The sequence below is a fragment of the Myotis daubentonii genome, chromosome 5, assembly GCF_963259705.1.
Source record: "Myotis daubentonii chromosome 5, mMyoDau2.1, whole genome shotgun sequence".
In the NCBI taxonomy this organism is placed as follows: Eukaryota; Metazoa; Chordata; class Mammalia; order Chiroptera; family Vespertilionidae; genus Myotis; species Myotis daubentonii.
Genome location: NC_081844.1, coordinates 43,221,824 through 43,247,578, shown reverse-complemented (window position 1 = coordinate 43,247,578; position 25,755 = coordinate 43,221,824). Strand labels below are relative to the sequence as shown.

The window sequence follows — 25,755 nt, the reverse complement described above, 5'->3', positions numbered from 1 at the left end:
GGCTTTCTTTACTTATGCAACCAAGAAAGTTGGGGTTAGGAAAGGGGTAGTAGAAGCCAGCATTTTCCCTTTGCCTTACGCTCTGCCCGCTGGCACAGGTGCGTGGTGAATGAGGTGGGCTGACAGTACACAGCACTTTAGGCTTCTCTCCTCCTAAGCACACGGTGGCCTCGGCAGTGCACGGTCCTGCTTGTCTGGGGTCTAACTAGTACAGTGGGAACAGCAGAGCCACTTTATTTCTACACTTGGGAAAGGCCTGGAGCCTGACCACAAGTATCCACTCCCTCTTTCTACAGTCCACTTCCAATGGCCTTTGACAGGGAACGCAGTGTATGTGGAGAGCTGGGGGTAGGGGGTGGACAGATGGGAGAACATAAGAGCGTGACCCTCCCAGAAGCCATGCGGCCTAACTACTGCTGTTTGCTTCCAAATCTCTGCATCCCTTTGACCAGTAATTTAAATGTACTTAATATTTCTCCTTTAAATTCTCTAGACCTTTGTGACATGTGGGGGGAGGCATCTTTTAGGTGGTATAAATGAGTATCACACAGCGAAAGAGAAGTTTTGAGTTCTCTGGCTGATTTTGGCAGAGCTGGGCCTTCAAAAAAATTGTTTTGCAGTCCAGCGGACATCTTTCTGTATGTAACTCCCCACTAGTAAATGTGGGCTGGGTAGAAAGGCCTTCCCTAGGGGTGCTTTTCTCCCCATTCATAGGCAAAGCTGTGAAGAGTTGACAGATGGCAGCCATCCATACCTTTCAAAGCACAACTTGTGATTAGCAATTAAATGTGCTTTTGTCTGATCGCTGGTCTACACAGCTGTCATGGTCTCAAGATTTTATGATGTTTCCATTGTGATGCTAATTTGTTGATATGGCTTTCTGGGTAATTTTGTATTGTTCTTGTTAGTTTCAAGGATTATCGAATAATAGTAATAGCCCTATTTGCTGATGGATGCACCACCGTCTGCACAGCTATGGCAACTCTTTGATGAGAAGCTTCATAGTGTATAAATGCCAGCTGAGTATTTGTTACAGTTATTATGGTGGGACATCTTTTTGTCAAAGAGCTCAGGGCCCGATGCTGACATCATCCAGTAGTCTTTATAACCCCTGGTGAAGTAAGACGATGACAGAAGTTTTTTAAATCCCCATTTCTCTAGGCTGCTCTATAAGAAATGTTTAAAAGTGAGCACACGAGTGCTTCGGGAGCCACTGAAAGGTTTTAAGCAAAAAAGAACCTGAGCTGGTACTAAAAGCCATCTTTTGTAATACCAAGGGAGGAATTTATTATGGTTTCTTAGCTCTTGATTTCATTGTTTTAATATCAGAGAAATTTATATGCATTTTCTTTCTGGTTTAGGTCAGTGGGTTACCAACCCCAGATCTAAGCTGGCAACTAGATGGAAAGCCAGTCCGCCCCGACAGTGCTCACAAGATGCTCGTACGTGAGAACGGGGTGCACTCTCTGATCATAGAGCCTGTCACATCGCGAGATGCCGGCATCTACACGTGTATAGCCACTAACCGAGCAGGACAGAACTCGTTCAGCCTGGAGCTTGTGGTTGCAGGTAGGCTCAGCTGCGAATCCTTCCTCTCTCCAATGACCATCAGATTTGGAAATGTGAACTAATCCTACATCAGTAACCAATATGGAGAATAATTCAAACTGCTGAAAAATAGATTGTATCATCAAAATAGCCATTCAGGGCATGTTGTAAGGCTTAGCAAATCAGAAACTAATTTTTCTTCAGTGTAGCCATTATGATTTATTTTTTCCTTCTCCCACTAGCCTGGACAAGAGAGAAAGGAATTTGGGCTTTTCTGGGTCATCCTACTCATGTGTATGTGTTGGCCCTCAGTGTTATCTACGAAAAGGGCTTAAGCAGCAGCATGGGCTCCAAGAACCGAACTTGCTGTGTAAGAATTTGCTTATGCATGAAGTTCTGAAGACAGACTCAGCTTTTAAAATAACAGATACCAATTTCAAAGTCCAAAATTTTAAATATTTCATTACCCCCAAATATTATAGTCACATTAAACTCAGAATTGCCTTTTAATTAATTATACTGTTTGGTAAACTTTGTAAAAGTATTGTTATATGAAGTCTTACACTTAGATAAGGACAGTATATTTATGGAAAGGTTTATACCATCCTTAGGAGTTGAACATAAGATTCTGATATCTCTTCTTGTAAAAGAAAAAGAAACAATGTTTATTCCTCATATACATTATCTCAATTAGTCCTTATAACAGCTCTATGAGATAATTAGAGCAAATGTTTATCCTAGCTTTAGGGATGTGGAAACTAGAGAGATTAAGTGACTTGCCTGGGTCCCATTAGTCAGCTAAGGGCCAGTCTCAAAAGGTCTGTTGACTCCTAGTGCTCTTCCAGACACCGAGAGCCACTGAGTTCTTTGAAGAAAGAGAGTAGCAGTCAATATGTGGACTATGGTGCTGTGTGTTAGCCATGCTTTACAATTTTGTGTATAGTATTCAGCATACTACGCACTAGGATTGACTTCCCTCATTCCTCTAACTTTCCCTCATCAGACTAAACCCTTTGGTTTTCTCCTGTTAAATGTGCTGCCTGTCCTCAGGACTGACCCTTGAGGTCCAAGAGACATCTCCGTTAGAACATGGCAGCGCATAGTAATTGGAAGCAAAGTCTCTGACGTCATATCCCAGCTCTTGCTTACTAGCTGTGTCCTTGGGCAAATATATAACGACTCTGCCACTTCATTTCTCCATATGAAAAATGGGGAACATGATGCCTCACATGTTTTATAAGGTTTATCTGTGAAGCTCTGCATCACCAGTACCCTCCATAGCAATGCTCTGCAATGGTAACTGCAACTCTTAATGGTGAGCTGCTATGACATTAAGACATTTTATATACATTTTATGCTCTTTTCAAAACGGCCCAGAAAGAATACTAAGTGGGGTCTGTTCCTACTTCACCAAAACAGCCTAGGTCAGTGGTCGGCAAACTCATTAGTCAACAGAGCCAAATATCAACAGTACAACGATTGAAATTTCTTTTGAGAGCCAAATTTTTTAAACTTAAACTATATAGGTAGGTACATTGTTATTAACTTAATTAGGGTACTCCTAAGGCTTAGGAAGAGCCACACTCAAGGGGCCAAAGAGCCGCATGTGGCTTGAGAGCCACAGTTTGTGGACCACAGGCCTAGGTCAAGTAACCATGTAAAGTCCAATAAAAATACTACCCTCTACTCCAGCTGGTGTCGCTCAGCGGTTGAGCGTTGACCTATGAACCAGGATGTCATGGCTCGATTCCCTGTCAGGGCACATGCCCAGGTTGCAGGCTTGATCCCCAGTAGGGGGCATATAGGAGATGGCTGATCAATAAAAAAATATTTTTTTTTAGATAGTCTTGGGTATTTGAAAATTTCAGGTGGAATGTTTATCATCTTCACCTGTTTTTCCCTTAGCTTTGCATTGATATATTTATCACTCCAGAAGGTAGAATATGGTGGAGAAAGACATGTATCCTCAAATTCATTATTGGTAGCTCAGAAGAAAATAAAACTAAACCTTATTTTCTCAAATTTTTTCTACATCAGATCCAACAAAACAATTTCCCATTGGATGGTGATATTAGAGTGCTTTTAACAGTCAATTCTGAATTCTCAGACTAATGAAGTTATCCTCTTATATGGCTTCCTTCCTTCAAGGTCTTTTTATAGCCCTTCAAATACAAATTGGAATCTGTAATGTATAGGTAACTAGTTAAAGCTGCCAAAGTTAGATGAAAATGCCTCTCAACTTTATGTTTCCCCTTTTCAATCCTACAGTACTTCTCACTTAAGCCATCACTTAAAAGTTTCAGAATCTTCATAGCAAACATTTCAGATAGCAGGGAGAGGAATTAAAGTGGATCAAATTCCTAGATACACGTGTCCTCTTCAGCACCACTAGGTGGCAGTGGTTGGTAAAGGCTGGGCCTGGGTGGTCACATAATTAGCAGTGAAGCCATCCCAGCTGCTGGCAATGACCTAGGAGTCTCACACAGTCTGTCAGGCATTCTGTGGAGCAGATGGCCAGTGGACTGTGTGGGCCTGTCAGGCTTGAATTCATTGAGGAAACAAATGAGTGGAAGGAAGCATAGTAACCTTTCTTGGTGAAAGAATAATTTGGAGAGAGGACTAGCATCGTGCCACCTCTGAAGTAACAAATAGTATCATAAAAGATCCGCTTAAGGAATATTTCAAAAAGCTTCTGAATTCTTCATAGTGCTCCTTTCATCTATCACTGATAGATCATTTATGTCGTGTTTTTCTCAGCTAAAGAGGCACACAAACCCCCTGTGTTTATCGAGAAGCTGCAGAACACCGGCGTTGCTGACGGGTACCCAGTGAGACTGGAATGCCGTGTTTCAGGAGTGCCACCACCTCAGATATTTTGGAAGAAAGAAAATGAATCACTCACTCACAGCACTGACCGAGTGAGGTGAGACTACAGGACGAATTAATCTAATCCTAATGATACATAGGAAACACGGCTCACATAACCACGTAAATCTGTGTGAGTCATGCTACTGATGACATCAAAAACAAAAATCACTCTCTACTCTAATGTGTGATCAAGCCTTTAGAAAGAAGCTATAATGGTATGTGATGAAGCACATTCTAATTTAATCTCATGGTGATTTTTCTGTGTTTATCTTTATACCTAAAAGAAAAGATGAATTCATTTGCTGCAATGGTGATAGAAACTATTCAGTGGTTTGGTAAAGGCAGATCCTTAACTAGAAATTAAGAGTGCAGATTTATTCAACCTCTTGACGTCTGCTCTTCTCTCCCATTAACTTTAATGGGGCTGGCAGCCTCTCCAGAATAAGTATGACCCTATTATCGCCTGTTCTCACTATTCTGTTTCTAATGACCTAATTAAAAATGATGCTTCGTGTTCACAGCCACTTTTTACAAATTTCAAACCCTAATGGCCTTATCCTTCTCTTCAGCATGCACCAGGACAATCATGGCTACATCTGCCTGCTCATTCAGGGAGCCACAAAAGACGACGCCGGGTGGTACACCGTGTCGGCTAAGAATGAGGCTGGGATTGTGTCCTGCACGGCCAGGCTGGACGTCTACAGTGAGTGCGCTCCACCTTATTGCATTTATCCATTACGTTAGGAAAGTCAGGCATCTGCACAGCGAATCACATTACTGCTATTTAATCTTATAAACTAGTGTTTTTTCTGCCAAAAAAATTCATATTGTTCTTTCTCTTTCTATTTATAGTTTCTCGACATTAATAGTGAACTACACCAGGAGAAAAAATACCCAAGTATCATGCAGAAACTTTGCATTATTAGCAAACTATGCATGTTGGCTAGTCAGTTGTGGCTTCCTTACCCAAGCATACCTTAGGCGTTAACCGTAGGCAAAGGCATAACCACATGTTTTTCAGATGACGCTTGTTACTGTGTTTTGCAAATGACTGCCTTTTTTTTTTAACATTTCTTTATATTATAATCCTATCACAATGTCTTATTGCACTCTGAGTGTGTGTACCATTGATCCTGGAATGCATACTTTTGTGGCTTAGTGCTTTTCTCATTAATATATCTTAAGCAGCTGAACAACAGATTTGTGATTATGCATCCTAAATTTAAATAAAATCATGTTTATTGAATTTACAAACTAGTACAATAGCATAATGTGATCTATTGACATAGAGAAAACCACTAGAAAAATTTAAGAACTTATCTCTTCTTAAATGAGAAATAACTTCATGAGGTTTTTCAGAAAATGAGTAACCTCAACTTTCCCGACTGCCTAATTCCTTCCTATTGATCACTGTTAAAAGATCCATCCAGAACACCAAACTACTCTAATTATTGTGGCATTTATAGATTATAAACTCTGAAAATTAAAAGAGAGGAGGGAGGTGAATTTGGAAACTTAGAGACTATCTCAAAGGATTCCCTGTGCTGTAGCAAATATTTATTTTCAAATAAAAATAAACTACACTTGGTCTTTATTATCCAGCTGTTATAGTCCCAATACCCTGTATAGACAATAACTCAGCAACATATGAGCAAAATGCAAAACTATTCTTAAATTTTAGGATTTCTACTATCAATGTGTCCAGTCTTCATAAGGAACATGTGCCTGGAGGATGTCAAAGACATGTATTTACTTGATACATCTAAGGGCTTTCCAGTAATCATGGTTAAAAGAGCCTGTTTTTGTTTTGTTTTTTGTAGCCCAGTGGCATCAGCAGCCACAGAGCACCAAGCCAAAAAAAGTACGCCCCTCAGCCAGTCGCTATGCAGCACTTTCGGACCAGGGACTAGACATCAAAGCAGCGTTCCAGCCTGAAGCCAGTCCATCTCACCTGACACTGAATGCCGGCCTGGTGGAGAGTGAGGACCTGTAATCCGACATTCTTCTTAAAGCTGAAACACTGAAACACCCTGCCTTGACCAGCATATGCCTTTGTCACTATGTAAAAGGCAAAACCATACCTTTGACTATAAGAAACCAAAATATTTTTTTTACTTGATATACCAAACTTAGAGTTTAAGTAGGTGATGCTGATAGAAATGTACACATTGCACAGGAAAACTTTTGAATTGCTGTGATTAAAGTGGTCTGAAATGCTAAAGGTAACCACAATTCGTATTAACAAAGAGCCTATAAACATAGCTTTAGGTGCTACACAACACGATAGCGTGCAATGCGTAACATGAGGCATTTGTACCATAAAAATACTAAAATGACTCTAAAGTGGCAGTGTATCCAGACAGCTACAGTGAACCAAGTGCAATATGTAAGGATGGAAAAAGAAGAGGAAAGAAAACCAAGTTAATGCCTTGTCTTTGCAAACTGTTTTATATTAAATCATAAGGAGGGAATTACTTGCCTTAAATATAATACTGTCAAGTGTTTTCTAATAAGGGTAACACCTTAGTTCTTGACATTTTTTATGTGTTTTATTTCCTTTCATGCTACCTAGGTAGAAAGCTTATTTACAAACCATATTAAATGGCTAATTTAAATATAAATAATATAAAGTATTCTGAATAGAACAGAAATATATTACAGTCCATTCCAGGAAAGGCATCCAAACCACCCAAATCACCAAGGCATACAGAATTTGGAGGAAACAGGGGTTTGAAAGATGTAAGGAGAAGAACGAAGGAAAAGGCTACCAACATACTTACTACTTTGTGTTCATTTAGATAAAAGTAGAAGGGCAGGAGACATGTTAAAGGCCAGGCTTTTCTTTGATTTTCTTGAAAATTAATCTCACATGTAGGTGAAAAAACACAGCCATTCACAAGTCAGGGAATCTAGGGCCAGCTGGAAGTTGGAGCACCTGTGCTATGGAAATTTAGTGTTGTCTGAGTTTGTGTAGTAGTTGATGATTTTAGATGTTTAGAGCAAGTTGACAATGGACTGAGACTGCAAGATTGGTGTAAGAGAGACATTGCCTGTAGCATCTAGTCTACTTGAAGGAAATGGAGACTTAGGAGAGACAAAAACAGGTTTGTGCCATATTGTATTTTTTTTTCAATGGCACCAAGACATGGTGAATGGAAAATACCAGTTCACATCCCTGCTCACATGAAACCGTGCTTTAAGAAGGTGCCACGTGCTGAGGAGTTTGTAAAGGCGTCTCAGCAAAGACTTATTTTTAAATGCACATGATTCTGCATCAGCTAGACTGAGATGATTCTGACCAGACTTGATGGTTTTAAGTCGGAACCAATAAATTTTTAAAAAGAAGAAACAACAATTTGGCCTAATTTTATAAAACATGAGGCTTTAATGGTACTTTGCTATGAAAAGAAAACACTGTATTCCTTATGCAAAACACGTATATCTTTCATTATTTATAATAAAAATGTTGAACTCTCTAAGCTCAGTTACTCAATTCAATACATAGTATTTTTTAAAGTAATTTTGTATCTGTGTACCACCCCATATATTTCATATTACTGCTTCACATGTACAGCTTTCTACTTCTTTGTAGGAACACCAACCAACCAGGTTTGAAATTATTAACAGGCTTGAGCACTGGGTGGCAGATGTTCTATGCAGTGGTGCAAGCTTCTTTGGCCACACTTGTATGCATTGCTAATATGGAATTTAAGATACCATACAAAGTCCCTCATGGACCTACCTATATTGTAGTACTATGACTTATGTCATATCTTAATTGCCAAATTTTTCTGAATGTGACTTTTTTGCTAATTTTCTGGGTTTGGGATTAAGTAGCATTATTTTGCCATCTTTTATGTTGTATTTATAAAAAAAATAGTACTATCATACTATTTTTGGGTTGTTGTGCTGGTGTAATGTGGATTTAACATCAATAAATATTTAACAAATCATAGTTGCAATCTTGTGAAGCAAAATATTCAGTTGTTTTGGTTTTCTATTGCTGCTGTAACAAATTAGTGCAAACCAAGGCTTAAAACAATACTCATTTCTTAGCTCACGGGTCTCTAGGTTAGAATTTCAGGAACAATATGTCTAGATTCTCTGCTCAGGGTCTTACAAGGCTAAAATCAATGTATCTACTAAATTTTTCACGTCTGGAGCTCAAGATCCTCTTCATAGCTTAAGTTGTTATGACAGAACTCAGTTCCTCACTGATGTAGAACAGGAGTCTCACTAAGTCTGTCCCTAGGAGTCACTCACTCCTCCGACCACCCACATCCCTTGCCACTTTCAAACTCAGCAATGAGAATCTCCCTCAGGGCAACACTCTTTGAATCTCTTGGCAACAGGCCCAAACACTTTTAACGCAGTGGTTCACAACCTGTGGGTCGCGACCCCTTTGGGGGTCGAACGACCCTTTCACAGGGGTCGCCTAAGACCATTGGAAAACACATATATAATTACATATTGTTTTTGTGATCAATCACTATGCTTTAATTATGTTCAATTTGTAACAATGAAAATATATCCTGCATATCAGATATTTACATTACGATTCATAACAGTAGCAAAATTACAGTTATGAAGTAGCAATGAAAATAATTTTATGGTTGGGGGTCACCACAACATGAGGAACTGTATTAAAGGGTCGTGGCATTAGGAAGGTTGAGAACCACTGATAGATGAAAGCCAACAAACAGCCCTTTACTGGCTATAACCCCAAGGCTCAGTACGGAGGAAGAAGACAGAAACACCCTTCTCCCAGTATTCCCCTCAAAGAGGCACATTCCCATACTTTAGAAACTGCTGTCCACGAGTCTGGCTTCCAATCAGCCTGAGTCTAGATGCTGACTGAGGTCCTATCCATTGGGACATTGACAGGTCTTGGCACACCTGCAATTATTGAGAGCAACTCAGAATAAAATAGGCTATTTGGACAATGACAAAGGTTTGAGAGGAACCAACAGCCTGGACAGGGCTGAATAATATGGTTCATCTCCTACATGAGGCCACTCTTTCAAGACTGAGAGAAGTGAGTATTTTACCTAATAGAAACATACTGAGTATCAAGGAAAAACGAAGAAATAAAGGAATCCACTCCATACAAAAGAAGATAAAAACCTGAGAAAAGACCTTAATGAAAGGGAGATAAGTGATTTAACTGATAAAGAGTTCAAAATAGCAGCCTTAAAGATGCTCAAGGAGCTTGGAGAAAAATACATGAGCAAAGTGAGAATTCCAACAAAGCGACACCACCACATAGAAGTCACAGAGACGAAGAGTGCAATAACTGACATGAAAAATGCAATAGAGGGTTTCAACAGTGAACTGATGAAGCAGAAGGAACAGCAAACTCATAGTGGAGAGGAACTCATCCAATTAGAGGAACAAAAAGAAAAAAATGTGAAACAGTAAAAATAGCTTAAAGGATTCAGAGGACATCAAGTGGACCAACATATACTCACATTATAGAGGTCCCAAAAGGAGAAGAGAAAATGGGCAGAAAACATTTTCAAAGTAATAATAGACGAAAATTTCCCTAACCTGGGCAAGAAAACAGATATCCAGATGCAGGAAACCCAGAGAGTTCCAAAACAGATGAACCAAGATGCCTACACCAAGATACATTAAAATGTAACATGTCAATTGTGTGTGGGGGGGAGGTTGGGGGTTAATGGGGGGGATGAGGACACATTTGTAATACCTTAACTAATAATAATAAAAAAAATAGATAAAATTAAAAAAAAATGTAACATGTCAAAAGTTGAAGACTAAAAGAGAATCACAAAGCTAGTGTGAAAGGGAAAGACTTAAAAGGAATCAAAATAAATACAATAATTAGTTAAGGGATACACAAAATAAAATACTGCAAATTTAGACATCAAAAATATAAAGTGAGTGGGAGTGAATAAAAATGTAGTGTTAAAATGTGTTCAAAGTTAAGTCATTATCAACTTCAAAACAGACATAAGTTGTTTTATATAAACCTCATGGTAACCACACACAAAAAAACAATACACACCTATAGTAGATACACAAGATTTAAAAAAAAGAAATGTAAGCATACAACCACAGATTAATTAGATCACAAAGGAAGAGAGCAAAAGAAGAATAAGACAACAAAGGAATTATAAAACAGCCAGGAGACAATTAACAAAATGGCAGTAATTACATACTTATCAATAATTACTTTAAAGGTAAGTGGACTAAACTCTCCAATCAAAAGACACAAAATGGCTTAGTAATTAATTTTTTTAAAGACCCATCTATATGCTGTCTAGGAGACTCAGTTCAGATGTAAGGACACAAAAACTAAAGGTGAAGAATGAAAAAAGGTATTCTATGCAAATGGAACCCAACAGAAGGCTGGGATAACTATACTTATATCAGACAAAACAAACTTTACCACAAAGACTGTAATAGGACAAAGAAAGTCATTATATGATTGATTATAATGGAGTCAATCCAATAAGAAAATGTAGTATTATAAATATTTATGCTCATAAATATGCAAAGCAAATAGTGACAAACCTAAAGTCAGAAATACACAGCAATCCTATATAATAAAAAGGTAATATGCAAATCGACCAAACAGCAGAATGGCCGGTCGCTATGATGCGCGCTGACCACTAGGGGACAGACGCTCAATGCAGGAGCTGCCCCTGGGTGGTCAGTATGCTCCCACAGGGGGAGTGCCAGTCAGCGAGTGCAACATTGGTGGCAGGAGCCTCTCCCACCTCCGAGGCAGCACTAAGGAGCAGCGAGCCGAGCTGTAAGGAGCAGTGAGCAGGCAGGCGGTAAGGAGCAAGGGCTCCCGGACTGGGAAAGGGATGTCTGACTGCGGGAAGTGGGCCTAAGCCGGCAGGCAGACATCCCCCAAGGGACCCAGGACTGTGAAAGGGCGCAGGCAGGGCTGAGAGACCAACCTCCCCCCACCCCCCGACTCCCCTGAGTGCACAAATTTTCATGCACTGGGCCTCTAGTACAATAATAATAGGAAACTTTAATATTCCACTTTCAGCAATGTATAGGTTATCCAAACAAAAAAATTAATAAGGAAATATTGGCCTTAAATTACATGTTAGACCAGATGGACTGCAAATCCAATTCATCAATACATTAAAAGGATTATACACCATGATTCAGTGGAATTTATTCCAGGAATACAAGGATGTTTCAATATCTGCAAATCAATGGAATATACCATGTTAACAAAAAGAAAGATAAAAATCCCATCATCTCAACAGATGCAGAAAAAGCTTTTGACAAAATTCAACATTCATTTATGATAAGAAAACTCTCAACAAAGTGATTATAGAGGGAACATACCTCAACATAATGAAGACCATATACAACAAACCTACAGCTAACATCATACCCAACAGCAAAAAGCTGAAAGCTTTTCCTCTAAGATCAGGGACAAGGCAAACATGTCCACTCACACCACTTTTCTTCTCAGAGCAATTAGACAAGAAAAAAACATAAAGTGCACCCACATTACAAAGGATGAAGTAAACCTGTCACCATTTTACAGATGATGTGATATTTTGCTTATAAAACCCTAAAGACTCCACCAGAGAACTATTAGAACTAATCATTTCAGTGAAGTTTCAAGACACAAAATAAATATACAAAAATCGGGTGTTTTTCTATATACTAATAGCAAAATATCAGAAAGAGAAATTGAGAAAACAATTCCATTTACAATTGTATCAAAAAGAATAAAATACCTATAAATAAATTTAACCAAAAAGGTAAAAGAAAACTATAAGACATCTAATGAAAAAAATCTGAACATGATACAAATAAATGGGAAAATATTCCAAGCTTTCTATTAGATTGGAAGAATTAACATTGTTAAAATGTCCAGAATACCCAAAGCAATCTAAAAATTCTAATGGCACTTTTCATAAAAATAGAGCAATCATAAAATGTGAATGAAATCACAAGACCCTAAACAGCCAAAGCAATCCTGCAAAAGAACAAAACAGAAAGCATCACACTGCCATATATCAAACTATATTACAAAGCTACAGTAATCAAAACAGTATAATACTGGCATTAAAACAGACACACAGATCAATAGAACACAATAGAGAGTTCAGATAAAAACCCATGCACATGTGGTCGATAAATTTACAAAATGGAGCCAAGAATATGGAATGTGGAAAGGACATATTGAATGGAGAAAGTTTCTTTAATGTTGCTGGAAAAACTGGATAACTACATGCAAAGGAATGAAACTACCGTACACAAAAATTATCTCAAATTGGATTAAAGACATAAACATAAGACCTGAAACCATAAATCTTTTACAAGAAAATATAAACAGTAAGCTCCCTGACATAGTTCTTGGCAATGATTTTTTTGACTCTGACACTAAGAACAACAAAAACAAAAATAAATTAGTATGACTGAAAACTAAAAAGCTTCTGCACAGCAAAGAAAACCATCAACAAAATGAAAAGGCAGTAAGAGGTTAATATCCTAAATACATTTAAAAATTAATTTCTTTCAATAGAAAAAAATCCAATTAAAAATTGGCAGAGGACACTTTTCCAAAGACATAAGGATAGCCAACAGGTACATGAAAATGTGCTCAATTTCACTAATAATCAGGGAGATGTAAGTCAAACCACAATGAAATATTGCCACACACCTGTTAGAATAACTATTATCAAAAAGATAAGAGATGGGGAGAACCAAGATGGCGGCGATATAGGCAGATGCGTCCCAGGTCGTGTCCCGGAGCAAATGGAATGAACAGCTGAAACTAGTAACACCCACACCGAATTGGCGAAATTGCTCAGCTGGTGAGAGGGTTTGCAGCCGGGAAGAGCAGAACTCCCCTGGAAAGGTAAAGAAGACCAGGGATTTGGGCAGGAAAGTTTGCCAGACCTCTGAGCCCAGAGAGTCGGAGGGAGACCGAGTGGCAGACAGCCGCGTCCCCTGGGACAGGCACAGCCCCTGACGGGGAAAGGAGAACCGCGGGATTCCTGGCGCCGCCAGGGAAATTGAGAGCTGGGTTCTGTGACCGCGGAGGACTGAGCCTAAAGGGGACAGCCTGAAGAGCTGACCTGACCATGCAGTCCCGGTAGGAGAGGAAGCTTACAGAAACCAAGCCTTCCCCGTTTCCGCGGCCGGCGTTTGTTTGTCTGTTTTCACTGAATCCTGTTCATGGGACATTTCGGATACAGACACTCACCTGTGCTGAAGAGAGGGAGAGTGTGCGGAGGAGTGGAATCTGGGGAGAGACTGGGGAGAGAGGGGGAGCCGGGAGAGGTGGCAGCGAATTGAGTGCTGAGACACCCCTGAGCCCAAGACTGGGGCAGCCATTCTCTCCAGAGAGTGAGGCTCCTCCCCCCGGCCCCCAGGCAAGGAGCACAGCCACACCCAGATTCCACCCTGTACAAGATCAAGGATTAAAATAACCTTATCAGTCCCTGGGAGTTAACAGGGTCTGGCCTATAGAGGGATTTTCAATCCCAGCAACAACATAGCACCGGTAACTAACTATTACGCAGTCAGCTCTGGGCAGTGAACTTCCACTGGAAAGAGAGGCCCTATAGCCCCAGAGGCCAACCCCAGAACACTGCCACCCAGAGGCTGACCCACAAACTGACTCTTTGCTAAACACAAAATAAGGCAGTCTGGGAAATAAATGCGACCTGCTTTAAAATAAGGACTGTGGTTCACAACACAGAGGAACAGTATATCGCAGGGAAACTCAACACTCTCCTGAATACCTGGAAGGTCTAAAGCGAGCCACACTGAAGAATCGAAGAACCGAAGGACCTTCACTACTGCATTTTTTTTTTCTTTTTTCACTTTTTAACTAAGAAATCAATTTTTTTTTTATTTTTTTTTCTGTTCTTTTTTTTTTTTCTTTTTCCATCACCTGATTTTACCCTTTTAATTACTACCTTCTTATTTTTTAACCAGTATTATTACTGCTACCATTTTACCATCTTTTAAAGTGCCATTTTATTTTCTCTTTATTTTATTTTGGGATTAGTGTTCTCCATTCTATTTTCATTGTTATATTATTGGTTGTTTCTAGTTTGCATTCATATCCAGGGAGCTGTTGCTGGAATTTGTTGGGATTAATGGCTGTTCTATAGGAGTATTCTCCTCATATAAAAAGTCTCTTCCCCTCTTCCACTTCATTCTCTCTTTTCGCTCTTTTTTTTTTTTCTTTTCTTTTCTCGCTTTTATTTTCCCCCCTCCTTTTTCCCAATTTCATTTTTGCACTCCTTTTTTTGGTCCCTACTTTTCTTTTCTTTTTTTTCTTTTATCTTTTTCTCTTCCTTCTTCCTTATCCCCTAATTCTCTTAATTCAGGTGGTCACCTTTATTTGGAGTTATTAATATCGTGAATATATTTGTGTATAGTGCCTGGTACGTGGTGCCTTGTTGTGTTGTATTTTGTGCCTTTAAATCAGTGCAGCAGATCCAAGCAACAGCAACCTGAGCACCACATCCTCTGCTGAGGAACAGCAGCTGTACGTGAAACCTCGCCCCACCAGCCAGAAGAGCCACCACAGCTGTGAACAGCACCCACCAGAGGAGCTGCTGCCAACTGAAGAGCAGCAGCTACCGCAACCGCCCGAAGAGCAACCACAGACCAAGGAGTCACTGCCACCCAGGGAGCAACCACTGAACGACTCAACATCTAGATATGTCAGTGAGATCAAACATGGGTAGACAAAGAAACCCCCAAAGGAAAGAGAAGGAGGACTCTCCAGAAAAGCAGCTAAGTAATACAGAGGCATGCAACATGACAGATAAAGAATTCAGAATAAGGATCCTAGAGTGCATAAACCGGATGGAGGAAAAAATCGACAACCTCTGCAAGAAGCAAGAAGAAACAGATGAAAAAATCGATAACATATGGAAGAAGCTAGAAGAAACAGATGAAAAAATCGATAACATATGGAAGAAGCTAGAAGAAACAGATGAAAAAATCAACAACCTAAGTAAGACCCAAGAAGAAATGAAGAGTGATATAGCTGCAATGAAAAACTCCATTGAAAGTATCAACAGTAGACTAGGAGAAGCGGAGGACCGAATTAGTGAATTAGAAGACAAGGAAGCAAAACACACCCAAAATGTACTGCAATTGGAGAAAAAAATTAAAAGACAGGAGGAGAGCCTAAGGGAGCTTTGGGACAACATGAAACGAAACAACATACGAATAATAGGAGTACCAGAACAACAGAAGGATGAACAAGGATTAGAAAACCTACTCGAAGAAATAATATCAGAAAACTTTCCTGAGGTGGGGAAGAAAAAAGTCACACAAGCCCAGAGAGTCCCAAACAAGGTGAACCCGAAAAGACCCACACCAAGACACATCATAATCACCATGGCAAATGTTCAGGACAAAGAGAGAATCTTACAGGCTGCAAGAGAGAGACGGAAAGTTACATACAAGGGATCTCCCATTAGATTGTCAAATGACTTCTCAACAGAAACACATCAGGCCAGAAAAGAATGGACTGAAATTTACAAAGTGATGCAAAGCAAAGGACTGAATCCAAGAATACTCTATCCAGCAAGGCTATCATTCAAACTTGAAGGGGAAATAAGAAGCTTCACAGACAAAAAAAGGCTAAGGGAGTTTGTCACCACCAAGCCAGCAATGCAAGGAATGCTAAAGGGACTGGTATAAAAAGAAGAAATAAAAAGCTCAGAAAGAAAACAGCCACACACACACACACAAAAAGAAATGGCTACAAACAAGTACCTTTCAATAATAACTTTAAACGTAAACGGACTAAATGCTCCAACCAAAAGACATCGAGTGGCTGAATGGATAAAAAAACATGACCCATACATCTGCTGTCTACAAGAAACCCACCTCATTAGAAGGGACTCACACAGACTGAAAGTGAAAGGATGGAAAAATATCTTTCAGGCAAATGGAAAGGAAAAGAAAGCTGGGGTAGCAATACTTATATCGGACAAAATAGACCTCAAAGTGAAGGCCTTAACAAGAGATAAGGAAGGCCACTTCATAATACTAAAGGGATCAATACAACAAGAAGATATAACCCTGGTAAACATATATGCACCCAATGTAGGAGCACCCAAATTCATAAAAAAACTCCTGGAAGATATCAAAGGAGAGATCGACAACAATACAATCATAGTAGGGGACTTTAATACACCATTGACAGCACTGGATAAGTCCTATAGACAAACAATCAGCAAAGACACAGCAATCCTAAATGACTCACTAGATCAGATGGACTTAATAGACATCTTCAGAACACTTCACCCCAAAGCCAGGGAATATACGTTCTTCTCAGGTGCTCATGGTACATCTTCAAAAATAGACCACATATTGGGTCACAAGCAAAGTATCCCCAAATTCAAGAAGATTGAAATCATAAAAAGCATCTTCGCAGACCACGATGGCATAATACTAGAAATAAACTACAATAAAAACAACCCAAAATACTCAAACACCTGGAAGCTGAATAGCATGTTATTAAATATTGATTGGGTTACCAATGAGATCAAAGAAGAAATTAAAAACATCCTGGAAACTAATGACAATGAAAACACAACAATCCAAAACCTATGGGACACAATGAAAGCAGTCCTGAGAGGGAAGTTTATAGCTCTACAGGCCTATCTCAAAAAACAAGAAAAAAATGGTAGTAAATCATCTAACTCTACAACTCAAAGAATTAGAAAGAGAGCAACAAGAAAACCCCAGAGTAAGCAGAAGGAAGGAGATAATAAAGATTAGAGCAGAAATAAATGAAATAGAGACCAAAAAAACAATACAGAAAATCAATGAAACCAAGAGCTGGTTCTTTGAAAGGATAAACAAGATTGACAAACCTCTAGCCAGACTCACCAAGAAGCAGAGAGAGAGGACCCAAATAAATAAAATCAGAAACGATAGAGGCGAAATAACAACAGACCCCACAGAAATACAAATGATTCTTAAAAAATACTATGGACAGCTCTACTCCAACAAACTAGACAACATGGAGGAAATGGACAAATTCCTAGAAAAATACAACATTCCAAAACTCAATCAGGAAGAATCTAAAAATCTCAACAGGCCAATAACTATGGAAGAAATTGAAGCAGTCATCAAAAAGCTTCCATCAAACAAAAGCCCAGGACCAGACGGCTTCACAGGGGAGTTTTACCAAACATTCAAGGAAGAACTAAAACCTATCCTCCTCAGACTACTACAAAAAATTCAAGAGGAAGGAACACTTCCAAGCTCATTCTATGAAGCCAGCATCACCCTAATACCAAAACCAGGTAAAGACAACACAATGAAAGAGAATTACAGGCCAATATCCCTCATGAACATAGATGCCAAAATCCTCAACAAAATCTTAGCAAATCGGATCCAGCAGTACATCAGAAAGATCATATACCATGACCAAGTAGGATTTATCCCAGGGATGCAAGGATGGTACAATATCCGCAAATCAATAAACGTGATACATCACATAAACAAATTGAAAGAAAAAAACCACATGGTCATATCAATTGATGCAGAAAAAGCATTTGACAAAATTCAACACCCATTTTTGATAAAAACTCTCAGCAAGGTGGGAGTAGAAGGATCATACCTCAACATAATAAAAGCCATATATGACAGGCCCACAGCCAACATCATACTCAACGGACAAAAACTAACACCATTTCCCCTAAGAACAGGAACAAGACAGGGATGCCCCCTCTCACCACTCCTGTTCAACATAGTACTGGAAGTGTTAGCCATTGCAATTCGACAAGAAGAAGAAATAAAAGGCATCCAAATTGGAAAAGAGGAAGTAAAACTGTCCTTATTTGCAGACGACATGATATTATACATACAAAACCCTAGAGATTCCATCAAAAAGCTACTAGACTTAATACATGAATTTGGCAATGTAGCAGGATACAAAATTAACCCCAAGAAATCTGAGGCATTTCTATACACCAATAGTGAACTTTCAGAAAGAGAGATTATAAAAACAATCCCGTTTACCATTGCACCAAAAAAATTAAGCTACCTAGGAATAAACTTAACTAAAGAGGTAAAAGACCTCTACTCAGAAAACTACAGGACGTTGAAAAAAGATATAGAGGAAGACATAAACAGATGGAAGAACATACCGTGTTCATGGATTGGTAGAATCAACATCATTAAAATGTCCATACTACCCAAAGCAATCTATAAATTCAACGCACTTCCCATTAAAATACCAACGGCATACTTCAGAGATCTAGAACGAACTCTCCAAAAATTCATCTGGAATAAAAAAAGACCCCGAATAGCTGCAGCAATCCTGAAAAAGAACAAAGTAGGTGGGATCTCAATACCAGATATCAAGTTGTATTACAAAGCCACTGTTCTCAAAACTGCCTGGTACTGGCACAAGAATAGGCATATAGATCAATGGAATAGAATAGAGAGCCCAGAAATCGGCCCGAACCAATATGCTCAATTAATATTTGACAAAGGAGGCAAGAACATACAATGGAGCCAAGATAGTCTCTTCAATAAATGGTGCTGGGAAAATTGGACAGATATATGCAAGAAAATGAAACTAGACCACCAACTTACACCATACACAAAAATAAACTCAAAATGGATAAAGGACTTAAATGTACGACGGGAAACCATAAAAATTCTAGAAGAATCCAAAGGCAAGAAAATCTCAGACATATGCCGAAGCAATTTCTTCACTGATACAGCTCCTAGGGCACTTGAAACTAAAGAAAAAATGAACAAATGGGACTACATCAAAATAAAAAGCTTCTGCACAGCAAAAGAAACCATCAACAAAACAACGAGAAAACCCACTGTGTGGGAAAACATATTTGCCAATGACATATCTGATAAGGGCCTAATCTCCAAAATTTATAGGGAACTCACACAACTTAACAAAAGAAAGATAAACAATCCAATCAAAAAATGGGCAAAGGACCTAAATAGACACCTTTCAAAAGAGGACATCCAGAAAGCCAAGAGACATATGAAAACATGCTCAAAGTCAGTAATCATCCGAGAGATGCAAATCAAAACAGCAATGAGGTACCATCTCACACCTGTCAGACTGGCTATCATCAACAAATCAACAAACGACAAGTGCTGGAGAGGATGTGGAGAAAAAGGAACACTTGTGCACTGCTGGTGGGAATGCAGACTGGTGCAGCCATTATGGAAGACAGTATGGAGTTTCCTTAAAAAACTGAAAATGGAACTCCCATTTGACCCTGTGATCCCACTTCTAGGAATATATCCCAAGAAACCAGAAACACCAATCAGAAAGGATATATGCACCCCTATGTTCATAGCAGCACAATTCACCATAGCTAAGATCTGGAAACAGCCTAAGTGCCCATCAGTAGATGAATGGATTAGAAAACTGTGGTACATCTACACGATGGAATACTATGCTGCTCTAAAAAGGAAGGAACTCTTATCATTTGCAACGTCATGGATAGAACTGGAGAGCATTATGCTAAGTGAAATAAGTCAGTCAATAAAGGAAAAATACCACATGATCTCACTCATTCATGGACAATAGAGACCATTATAAACTTTTGAACAATAATAGATACAGAGGCAGAGCTGCCTCAAACAGATTGTCAAACTGCAGCGGGAAGGCCGGGGAGGGTTGGGGGGCAGGAGGTAGGGGGGTAAGAGATCAACTAAAGGACTTGTATGCATGCATATAAGCATAACCAATGGACATAAGACACTGGGGGATTGGGGAGGCTAGGGGACTGTCTAGGGCGGGGGGATAAAATGGATACATATGTAATACCCTTTGTAATACTTTAAGCAATAAAAAAAATAATAAAAAAATAAAAAAAAATAAAAAAAAATAAAAAAGATAAGAGATAACCAGTGTTGGCCAGGATATGGTGAAAAAACCCATGTGTATTGCTGGTGGGAATATAGACTGAACAGTATAGAGGTTCCTCAAATAGTTAAAAATAGTACATATAATCCAGCAATTCCACTTCTGGGTATATATCCAAAGAAAATAAAAACTTTACCTTGGAAAGATATATGCACCCTCATATTCATTGCTGCATTATTTACAATACCCAACACATGGAAGCAACCTAAATGTTCACTGATAAATGAATGGGTAAAGAAAATGTGGTGTGTGTGTAATATTATTTAGCCATAAAGAAAAGGAAACCCTGCCATTTGTGGTAACATGGATGGATCATAAAGTCAGTGTACTCAGTGAAATAAGTCACACAGAGAAAGGCAAATATCATATGATCTCACTTATATGTGGAATGGCAAAAACAAAACTCAGATACAGCAAACAGATTGTCAGTTTCCAGAGTTATGGGTGGATAAGATGGGTAAAGGTGGTCAAAGTTTACAAACTTCTAGTTATAAAATAAGTCCTAGGATGTAATTAACAGCATGGTGACTATCCTATCTAATAAAGAGGTAATATGCAAATTGACCATCACTTCAACACATAATATGGCCACCACAAGATGGCCGACGGGGGGGGGGGCAGTTGTGGGTGATCAGGCCAGCAGGGGAGGGTAGTTGGGAGGGACCAGGACTGAAAGCGAGGGCAGTTGAGGGCAATCAGGCCTGCAGGGGAGGGCAGTTAGGGATGACCAGGCCAGCAGGGGAGCGCAGTTGGGGGGAACCCAGGCCTGCAGGGGAGGACAGTTGGGGGGGGACCCAGGCCTGCAGGGGAGGACAGTTGGGGGCAACCAGGCCAGCAGAGGAAGGCAGTTGGGGGCAACCAGGCCTGCAGGGGAGGACAGTTGGGGGGGACCAGGCCGGCAGGGGAGGGCAGTTAGGGGCATTTGGGATAGCAGGGGAGCAGTTCGGCATCGATCAGGCTGGCAGAGCAGTTAGGAGATGATCAGGCTGGCAGGCAGAAGCAGTTAGGGGCAATCAGGCAAGCAGGTGAGTGGTTAGGAGCCAACAGTCCTGGATTGTGAGAGGGATGTCCCAGATTGGAGAGGGTGCAGGCTGGGCTGAGGGACACACACACACACACACACACACACTCATGCATGAATTTCGTGAACCAGGCCTCTAGTAGTTAATAATACTGTATTGTATATTTCAATGTTACTAAGTAAATTTTAAAAGTTCTCATCACAAGAATAAAAATGGTAACCATGTATGGTGATGCTTGTTAACCTACATTTGATATACTGTTTTATGCATACTCACTGATCTGTTCTCTATTAAAATTTTATCTAAAGTACTTGTCTACTTCACTAGAAATAACTCCAAGTTAAATATTAGCCATGCTTTCACTAAATTCCTTCTTTTGGGAAGTTTCAAGGTACAGTTAGCTCTTAGAGTACCAGAAACTTACTAGAAATTCAAATTCCCTGACAAGCCACATATGGGAGGCAACTGATCAATGTTTCTCTCTCTCTCCCTCTCTCTCCCTCCTACTTCCTTTCTCTAAACATATCCTTGGGTGAGGATTAAGAAAAAAAAACCACAAAATACAGAGCACATCCCGGGGGGGGGGGGGGGGAGGGGAATGCAGAAGGCAGCTAATCAATGATGCTTCTCTCTCATTGATGTTTCCATCTCTCTATCCCTCTCTCCCTTCCCCTCTCTCTCTTAAAAAAAAAATCAATAAAAATATATTTTTTTAAAAACAATTTTATCTACTAAACTATTAAAATGATATTGCTGGCACTGTCAATAGTAGGTACTCTCTCAAAGATGGCAGAATGTATTTTATGCCATTACTAGAGGCCCAGTGCATGAAATTTGTGCACTGGGGGTTGGGGGGGTCCCTCAGCTGGCCTGCACCTTCTCACAGTCCAGGAGCCCTCGGGGGATGTCCGCTGCCGCAGGGAGAGGGTCTAAGCCTGCAGTTGGACATCCTTAGTTAGCACTGCTGCAGAGGCAGGAGAGGCTACCGCCACCACAGCTGCGCTCACCAGCCATCAGCCCGGCTTCTGGCTGATCAACGCTCGCCCTGCAGGAGCAAGCACACTGACCACCAGGGGATAGGTCCTGAGTTGAGTGTCTGTCCCCTGGTGGTCAGTGAACATCATAGCAAGAGGTTGAGCGGCCTTAGTATATCATTAGCATATTACACTTTGATTGGTTGAACGTACGACCGGATACTTTGCATATTATGCTTTTATTATATAGGATGATTTTCTATTCAATTGCTTCCACATTTCTCACAAGACTGAGACACTACTTCCCAGTTGTGGAAAACTGAAAAGCAAAGTGGAGCCACTGTAGAAGGTAGCATTCCAAAGTATTCTGTGGGAGGATATCCCCAGCTCCTGCCCACCCTCACTCTGGATCAAAGGTTAAGGGCGGGGACAACCAGACTTAGAACTGACATCATGTGTGTATGTCAAGATAATGGTCAAGCCAGACCATGGAGCAGGGGCCAAGAGCATAAGCTGCCCACCATGGAACAGCAATGGCCACAAGGGTTAGTCTGGGCTCAGTACAACAGAACCACAGGGAAAGGTATGATTAAAATGAGTCAGAGTCTGGGAAGCCATGGGAAAGTTGCATGGTGGCTTGCCAGTTCCCTAATAGCCTAAGGGCACATATATTTACTTCTACTGCACCCTTAACTAAGGGAAGTAAAGTGTCTGGTGTAAATAATGCAATCTACACAGCAGCACTGCTTTGAGAACAAGCTTTCACTCTCTGAGATATGCTCAGAGACACAGATCAGAGTCAACATTCTGTGAATAAACCAGAAACCATACTGCTCATAACACATATGTTTTAAATCAAGATGAATAGATGGAAACAGGACTTGAAATACAAAGCTCAGAAAGCACATTAATAAAAGTGTGAATTACTAGAGTATAATACACATTTATATTATAATACATAATGCTTCCAGCACTAGGAGGACTCCAGATACAATGTACCAGAAGCATGGCTAATGGAAATAACATTTACTAAGCACCTACTGTGTGCTAGGTATTAATACTATTTTATTTAATCCTTACAACTCTTGAATTGTTAGTCTCTCTTGCAGATGAGAAAACAGGCTCAAGGGGCAAATGTAATGAGACTAAATCACAGTCAACTAGTTACAGATTTGGAGCTTAAAACCAGGATTTTCTGGCTCCAAAGCCCGTATCTTTCCACTAACCTCACTGTAAAGATGTGAAACCCTCTACTGGGACCAGGGCTTGAACATTTATGAAAGGACACTAAGAATTAGTGACAATCATCTTTTAGAAAGTGAGAGGTTAGTTAGTATAAAGGTTACTCAAAATTTCAATGCAATACACACAAACATGATTCTTGTCATATTCTTGGCAAGTGTAGGAGATATTGATATCAAATACACCCACACATACTTAGATAAGTTAATCAGCTTAAATAATTTAAAGATAAGGCACAGTGTACTATCCTTTTCAGGAAGGAAGCAATTGCCCCTTAATGATATAGTCTGAACACCACATTAGCACCATTCACTTGAGGCCTTTGTCACGCAAACACTTTCAGAAAACAAAACTACTACTAAACACTTCTATTTAGACTAAACTAAGTGATTTTATTTACTATTTTACACAATTTAGAAGTTTCTATTTAAAAGACTAAATAATCAGTTTGGTTGTTTTACTAGATGATATATGCATATGACATGTTATTTCAAGATAGTTAATTAAACTGTCATTGTGCCCCCTAGGGCAGACAAGGGGGAAATTCTGTTCCCCAAATGCTGTGTCCTGAGTTGTGTTCTCACCCAAAATTAGCAAACCCACAATACCAATCTCCCTTTCTCTTTTATCAACTTTATTGAGGTATAATTCAGTCATTAAGGTGTATAATTTAATAAATTTGGAGGCAACTATCCTTTCTTAATTTTAGATTAGTTTGCATTTTCTAGAATTTTTATAACTACAGTCACATAGTACGTACTCAAATTTTGAGGCCGGCTTCTTTCACTCAGCTTAATTTGCAATTCACCCAAGGGTGTCAATAGTTGGTTCTTTATATTGCTGAGTAGTATTTCATTGTATAGATATACTACTTTTTGTGTACCCATTCTCTTATTCATGAGTATATGAATGCTTACAATTTTGGATATTACAAATAAAGCTGCTGTAAAAAAAATAACGTACAAATCTTTGTGTGGACATATGTTTGTAATTATGTTGCAAAAACATCCAGGAATAGATTGGGTGAGCTGTATGATGGATATATGTTTCACTTTTAAAGATACTACTAAACAGTTTTTCAAGGAGTTTTTAACAATTTACGTTCTCATCAGCAGCATTTGTTGCTCCACATCCTCAACAACTGGTATTATCATTCTTTTCCAATTTACACATTCTAATGGGTATATAGTTGTATCTCATTAAGGTTTTAACTTAAATTTTCCTGATCATCAAAGCTACTGAGCACCTTTTCATGTATTTATGGTCATTCATATATCTTCTCTTGTGATGTGTCTAATCAAAACTTTTGGCATTTTTATTTGGTTGTCTTATTTTGTTATAACAGCTTATTATATATTTTTTCTACATACAAGTCCTTTTTCATGTAAATATATGGCAAATGTTTCTTCTAGACTATGACTTGCCTTCCCATTTTGCTAACATCTGCCAAAGAACAAAAATTCTTGATTTTAATGAAACTCAACTTTCCAAGGGTTTTTTTTTTGGGGGGGGGGGGTACAATCTTTGCCTTTTGTGTCCTATCAAAGTAATCTTTGCCTACCTCAAGGTCACTAACAAGTATTTAGTCTAGATTGAGGGAGGTAGAATGCTTGTTGTGTTGGGCGGGAGGGGGAGGGGGGGATACCAGGAAGGGTATCTCAAACAAACAAAAACTGACAGACCATGGTATTGCGAGTTTCACAGTTCTGCTGAAGAAACAGGGTATGGAATCTTGATAGATACATTTTAAACGAAACAAATATTTAAAAAAACACAACTCCAGAAAATCTCAAAATATGAGAATGGGCAAAAACATAATTATTAAATGCACCATGCCTCAACTTTTGTAGCTAGTCTCCAAATTCGGCCCTCAATACTATCTGTTAATTATATTACTTCCTCGGTGACTCATTCTCACTGTCCATAAAGACAAATTCAAAACTCCTCTTCAGTCAAGTCTAGTATCTAAATCCAAAAAAATGATGATATTTTTAAAGTGTCCACTGATTTGTCACACTGTGTCCTAAGTTGGTAACTGGCTGACCTGAACCTGTCATTTCTTTTTTTCAAGCATATCAGTGGCAGGCAGTAACAAACAACCATTCCACAGCCCCCATAAACATCATTTGCCCCATATGTCATGAAATTCTGAGATACTGTGTGGCCAATACCTTCCCCTTCTATCTATACCCTATCTAATCCACCACAG

General features: G+C 39.4%; 2 protein-coding genes across 7 annotated transcripts in view; one reads left to right on the top strand and one right to left on the bottom strand.

Moving 5' to 3' along the window:
- PALLD (palladin, cytoskeletal associated protein) overlaps positions 1–8,371 on the top strand; it is a 393,658-nt gene extending 385,287 nt beyond the window's left edge. For all 6 annotated transcript variants that reach the window (XM_059697670.1, XM_059697669.1, XM_059697672.1 and 3 more), the window contains 4 exons: positions 1,362–1,569; positions 4,306–4,471; positions 4,986–5,119; positions 6,237–8,371. In XM_059697670.1, coding sequence (XP_059553653.1) covers positions 1,362–1,569; positions 4,306–4,471; positions 4,986–5,119; positions 6,237–6,409 — 681 coding nt within the window. In that variant the 3' untranslated portion in view covers positions 6,410–8,371. The remainder of the gene's footprint in view (positions 1–1,361; positions 1,570–4,305; positions 4,472–4,985; positions 5,120–6,236) is intronic.
- CBR4 (carbonyl reductase 4) overlaps positions 1–25,755 on the bottom strand; it is an 82,169-nt gene that overhangs the window by 30,434 nt on the left and 25,980 nt on the right. The window lies entirely within an intron of this gene.